Source organism: Onychostoma macrolepis, chromosome 01, assembly GCF_012432095.1.
Source record: "Onychostoma macrolepis isolate SWU-2019 chromosome 01, ASM1243209v1, whole genome shotgun sequence".
NCBI lineage: Eukaryota > Metazoa > Chordata > Actinopteri > Cypriniformes > Cyprinidae > Onychostoma > Onychostoma macrolepis.
Window position 1 is genome coordinate 28023940 of NC_081155.1, and position 6000 is coordinate 28029939.

General features: G+C 38.1%; 1 protein-coding gene across 5 annotated transcripts in view; it reads left to right on the forward strand.

Moving 5' to 3' along the window:
* psip1a (PC4 and SFRS1 interacting protein 1a) overlaps positions 1-3021 on the forward strand; it is a 122220-nt gene extending 119199 nt beyond the window's left edge. For 4 of the 5 annotated variants that reach the window (XM_058789624.1, XM_058789631.1, XM_058789618.1 and 1 more), the window contains 2 exons: positions 2319-2415; positions 2496-3021. In XM_058789624.1, coding sequence (XP_058645607.1) covers positions 2319-2415; positions 2496-2526 — 128 coding nt within the window. In that variant the 3' untranslated portion in view covers positions 2527-3021. Of the gene's footprint in view, positions 1-2318 lie in introns of all 5 variants that reach the window. The other variant, XM_058789646.1, reaches the window with a different exon arrangement.
* The last annotated feature ends 2979 nt before the right edge of the window (positions 3022-6000 follow it).

The following is a 6000-nucleotide window of genomic DNA, read 5'->3' on the forward strand; positions in this document are numbered from 1 at the left end:
GGTATTTCATAGAGATCAAAAAACATGACTGATTTCATTACTTCTTAAAAAAGGGAAAGATCCATTAGATTGTTCCAGCTACAGACCGATTTCGCTTGTCCCATGTGATCTAAAAATCTATGCTAAAGTTTTTGCTTTTCGTATGGAGAAGGTAATTCATAGTCTGATCAAGGAGGACCAAACTGGTTTCATCAAAGGGCACAATGCATCTGACAATATGCGTAGACTCCTTCATATTCTTGACTTTGCAGACTCCCACCCGACCCCTTGTGCGGTCTTTTCACTTGATGCAGAAAAAGCCTTTGACAGGCTAGAGTGGAATTATAATTAAGGAATTTGATAATTTTAGTAGCTTATCAGGATATAAAATAAATTGGAGCAAATCTGCTTTAATGCCAATTAACAATGTTAAAGTTAATTCTTTTATTCCCTCATTTATCCCTATTAAGGAATCTTTCATCTATTTGGGCATTACCATATATAAAAACATTCATAAGATTGCCAGAGACGATTTTAATAATATTTTACTTAAGATCAAAAATGACATTCAAAGATGGAAGACTCTTAAAGTTTCTCTCCAAGGAAGAATCTCCAATGTTTAGATGAATTTGTTACCTCGATTTAATTTTTTTTTCTCTATGCTACCACTTTCTCCCCCTCCAGGTTATTTTAAGGAGATCAACTCCATAATTTCTAAATTTATCTGGAATGATAAATGCCCCAGAATTAAACTTACCACATTACAACATCCTAATAGCGCAGGAGGACTGGCTGTACCAAATTTTGAACTGTATTATTGGTCGTTCCAGCTTAAGGCTCTTCATAATTGGGTTGATCCTCAATCTACAGTTTCATAGAGAGTGATTGAAGCTGACAAGGTTAAACCAAATAGACTCCAAGATATTTTATTTACTGGCACAGGAAAAAAAAGGGGATAATTCAAAATTTGGTCCGGTTGTGGCCAACTCTATTAAAATCTGGAAAACGGTGGAACGTCGGATAGGAGAACCCTTCAAATTTTGTAACAGTACACCTTTATGGCACAATTTTAATTTTGTATGCAGAAATCGTCCATTTGTCCAACCCTCTTGGTCTTCTTTAGGTGTAAACACATGCGGTGATATATATGATAACCAGGACCTATGTTCATTTCAGACATTAAGAACCAAATTTTGTCTACCAGCATCTGCATATTTTGTCTTTCTTCAATTACGTTCTGCTCTCAAAGCGTATGGCGTTCCTTGGTCTTCTCCCATTTCCTCTCATCCTATGCAGGACTGGATTGCACCATCTGCGGGTCGGCCATCTGTTTCTTTAATATATAATAAGATTATTGATTGCATTACAAAACCTCTTTCTATTAAAACTATTTGGAATAGGGAATTATCTGACCTTAATTTATCTGTCGACTGGGAGACAGTATGGTCTAAGCTCAGTTTAACATCTAAAAATCTGGATCATCATTTATTCACTTCAAAGTCATTCATAGAGCATACATAACTCCTTACAAAAGATTTAAAATGAAACTACAACCAAATCTCAACTGCCATATATGTAATACTACATCATCAGGTACTTTTCTGCATATGATTTGGGAATGTCCTGTCGTCATCAGTCTATGGACACATGTAAACCTGGTTTTATCATCCTTACTGCAAATTGATTGGTCTGTTAATCCAAGTTTGTGTCTTCTTAATGATGATTCTGGTCTCTGTATAAGTTCAATGCAAAAGAGAATGTTGTTTGCTGTTTTACAGCTGCGAAGAAGACAATAATACAAAACTGGTTCACACCGCACATGTGTGGAAAAGCATATTGGATCCGTAGCCTCCTGCAAATAGTGACTTATGAACGTACAACAGCACGAATCAATGGGGCCAAGCCTTCTACCATTGATGCTTGGCAGTGCTTTCTCTTTGATATACGTGACTGTATAAAGGAGTGACTTTTTTGTTTTTCTTGTCCTTCCCTCTCTCCCTCCGTTTGAATGGACTTTGAGATATTGAGTATGTGTCTGTTGTTTTTTATTTTTTTTTAATTTTGGATGTTATGTATGAAAAATAAAAAATGTTGATAACAAAAAAGAAGACCCAACTAACACAACCACACTAACTATACAAACAATTACATCTTTCTTTGAAAGTTTCTTTGGATAAAAATGCATAGGCTACATTTATTCTGCTAAATTTACAGTATTTTTATTTTATTTTTTTCAGCCAATGAGCTTCTAATGCATGTCCTTGATCACATTCCAAAGTATGTATATTAAAATTATTTTTGTTTAGCAAAAAGCTCAGATTTTGTTTGCATGTTTACAGATACCAAGATTTTGAATGCAGACTTCAACCCTGAAGAGGATGCTGAGACAGCAAAGGACATATCAAGAGAGAATATCTTATCTGTGGTGAAAAACAAGTAATAAAAATTCTTCATGACAAGTCCAAAGCTGTTTAAATGATTTGCCCCAGCAGTCTGATAAAAAATCTTGTTCGTAGTGTGACTAATCCTTCAGAGGTGTCTGTCTGAAGATGATTGTTCACCAAAGAGCCTCCAGTCTCGGCTGCCCAGTGGAAGATTTAGTATTGCCAGCATCCTACAGATAATTTTTACACATTCAGTTTCCCACCCATTCTGTAAAGACAAAGATACATTCCCGGATGGAATTTAATCTAAGCAGCTGTTTTCAGCTGAAGTTATTTCAATCCAGAGAGCTCTGTTAGAATTATTGTTTACCAATACAACCATGATAAGCCTTTAAAGAAAGGAAGGAAGGAAATAAATAAATACAAAGCTATTTCATAGTAATTGCAAATACACAAGTTATTTTAATTTCAGTATATTTTAGTTATGTTTACAATACCTACTTATTAGCATGTGTTAAATTCAAGTTTTAGCTTGATTCTGTTGTTTATTATTTTAATAATCAAGTTTAGTTGATTCTTGCTTGTTTCACCATTCATGCTCATAAGACTGCTGTCATAAAACTTGTTTTAGCCTTAATAAAGGTTACCTCAGAACCTCTTCTCAGATGCCAAACATGACTGTGAATATATTGCACTTGCATTTATGTAGAACATTATATTTAGCTATTGATCATTGAGTGAATGCCCATTTCTGAGTTTTTGCCAATGTCTAACGGTCTATAACTGTGGTGTGTGTGTTGAGTTTCATGAAATTCTAAGCATGTTAAGTGCCTCAAAAACACCTGAAAAGAATATTAAAGTTTGCCGCATTGTCATGGCAACACTATTTAACATATCAAGAATCCCTTCACAGCTGTACATCCGCCATGTTTTGACATTATTCTGATGAAGTTTAAAGCAAATTGAGTAAAAATTAGAGGCTGACTTAGAAGGATTTTGAAAATGACTTGCTTCCTGCTGCCAGTTGGTGGCACTATAACTTTGACACCTTTGATATCTATGTAATCGGCCTCACACAATGAACAAACTGTTGATCAAAATCAGACAATGTATGCAAAAATCATTACATTATTACATAGCAGAGATGGGCACTCGAGTTAGTGACTCGGATTCGAGTCGCATTTTTATAGACTTCAAACTTGACCTGAAATGACTCCAGACTTGACTCGACTCGAGGAAAAGGACTTGTGAAAATTTTAAAAGCAGCTCGAGTCTTTTATCCTTAAATACTTATATAAGTGATATTCAAAAGGCAGACTGCATCCGCACCCAGGCATCCATCCAGACCGCGAGCTGTAAGAGCAGCACCATTTTAAGTGAGCAGCATGTCAAAACAGCAGAGCGGATCACATAACAAGTGCTCTCAGGGTCGTTTATGGCAAATATCTCTCAGCGCTATATCCTCTAGTATTTTTATCTAAAGCCAAACACGCTTTACGCCCTTTCAGCTCCGTGCGCTTTGTCTCTCCGGACGCGTGCCAGTGTTGTGCCCATTTTACAACTCCCTGCCAAATTGTTACCTCCCTCATTGAAATCGCTACCTAATTGCCTAATCCTAACCCCTCCCCCACACCTAATCCTAAACCTCCCAATACTAGGGGGGTAATAATCTGGCGGGGGTCAGAATTCGGCACAACACCGGTGCCAAGTTCAAGAGCTGTGGATTTTAACAACAACAGAAACACGGTAAGCAGCAAAATTATACACTGAATAAAAATATAAACGCAACACTTTTGTTTTTGCCCCAATTTTTCATGAGCTGAACTCAAAGATCTAAGACTTTTTCTATGTACACAAAAGGCCTATTTCTCTCAAATATTGTTCACAAATCTGTCTAAATCTGTGTTAGTGAGCACTTCTCCTTTGCCGAGATAATCCATCCACCTCACAGGTGTGGCATATCAAGATGCTGATTAGACAGCATGATTATTTCACAGGTGTGCCTTAGGCCGGCCACAATAAAAGGCCACTCTAAAATGTGCAGTTTTATCACACAGCACAATGCCACAGATGTCGCAAGTTTTGAGGGACCGTGCAATTGGCATGCTGACTGCAGGAATGTCCAACAGAGCTGTTGCCCGTGAATTGAATGTTCATTTCTCTACCATAAGCCGTCTCCAAAGGCATTTCAGAGAATTTGGCAGTACATCCAACCGGCCTCACAACCGCAGACCACGTGTAACAACACCATCCCAGGACCTCCACATCCAGCATTGTCTGAGACCAGCCCCCCGGACAGCTGCTGCAACAATCAGAATTTGAGATGAATCCCTACAACATTAAAATCTGTCTTTCTGCATTGCAAATAACATTTCATTTCATATGTTAGAAACATCTTTCGTGTGGGTAAGCTTTAGTCTTAACATTGCATAAACCAACTTTCTCTTACAGAGAAAGAAGGTTTTCAGCATATGTGGGCTTGCATTCTCTTCATTTGCTTAGTTGCACTAACATAGTGTTACTGTTCACAGAACTAAGTTTCACTAAGATTCTTGTTCTCACAATCTCTAACAACTTCATGAGTATAAAACACCTAACACATATAGTTCTCCATTAATCTCTGAAGGTCTTCAGGAAGCTAAGCTAAATTCCTTTTTAATGCTCTCAGATTATTGGCAACATGCTTGCTAAGGATATCTGTATTGCTTAAACTTATTTAGTTGTTTTCAGTGAAGTGCTTGTGCTAAGCTTATGTGATCATACTGACAATGTGCCTTACCTTCTGGTTGTTGGGAGCATGCTTGTTCCTAAGCTGTCTGGTTTTTATTGGGAGCATGCTTGTTCCTAAGCTGTCTGGTTTTTATTGGGAGCATGCTTGTTCCTAAGCTGTCTGGTCATTATTGGGAGCACGCTTGTTCTTAAGGCTATCTGGTTGTAAGTGAGAACATGTTGCTTAAGCTTTTAAGGTATTGGCAGCATACTCGTTAGATCATCCGGTTAAGGGCAACATGCTTGTGGCTACGGCGGTTTTGGCAACATTATTGTTTCATTGATTGGGTAAGGGCTACATGCTTGTTGCTTAAGGCTTGAGATTTTTGCTGTCATTTTGTGTTGGGGGGTATGGCATATGGTTTTGTTTTGGGGGGTTATTGCTGCTCTCCCTGCTAGGCTGCACGGAAGCGCAGGGAGGTCTTGCCCAGAACAGAACCATACCGCCAATCCAAACTGTATGCTAATTGTCAGTCATCTTTGACGATAGTGTTCCTGACAGAAATCTAGCATCAGCATCAGTTCTGGCAGGTCACGTTAGTCAAGCTTGCATCAGATGACTCTCAGCTGATCCACATCTACCTATAGGGATGCACTCATATATCACCTATCACAGCACTCATATATAAGGTCCGTCAGCATTATCACCAGCTTCGCATTGCTCAATAGCTAATTACCCTCCTCCATCCCCAACTCCTCCTCTGTCAGTCAGGATTCAGCTTCTGATTCTCCTTTGAATCAGACTAATTTCTAAAATGTTTCATTAAATTATTGAACTTTAATGATATCTGCAATACATTTTATGTTGGTTCTGTTCTGTTTACCATGGGGGGTTATTGCTGCTCTCCCTGCTCTTATCCATGCTAGG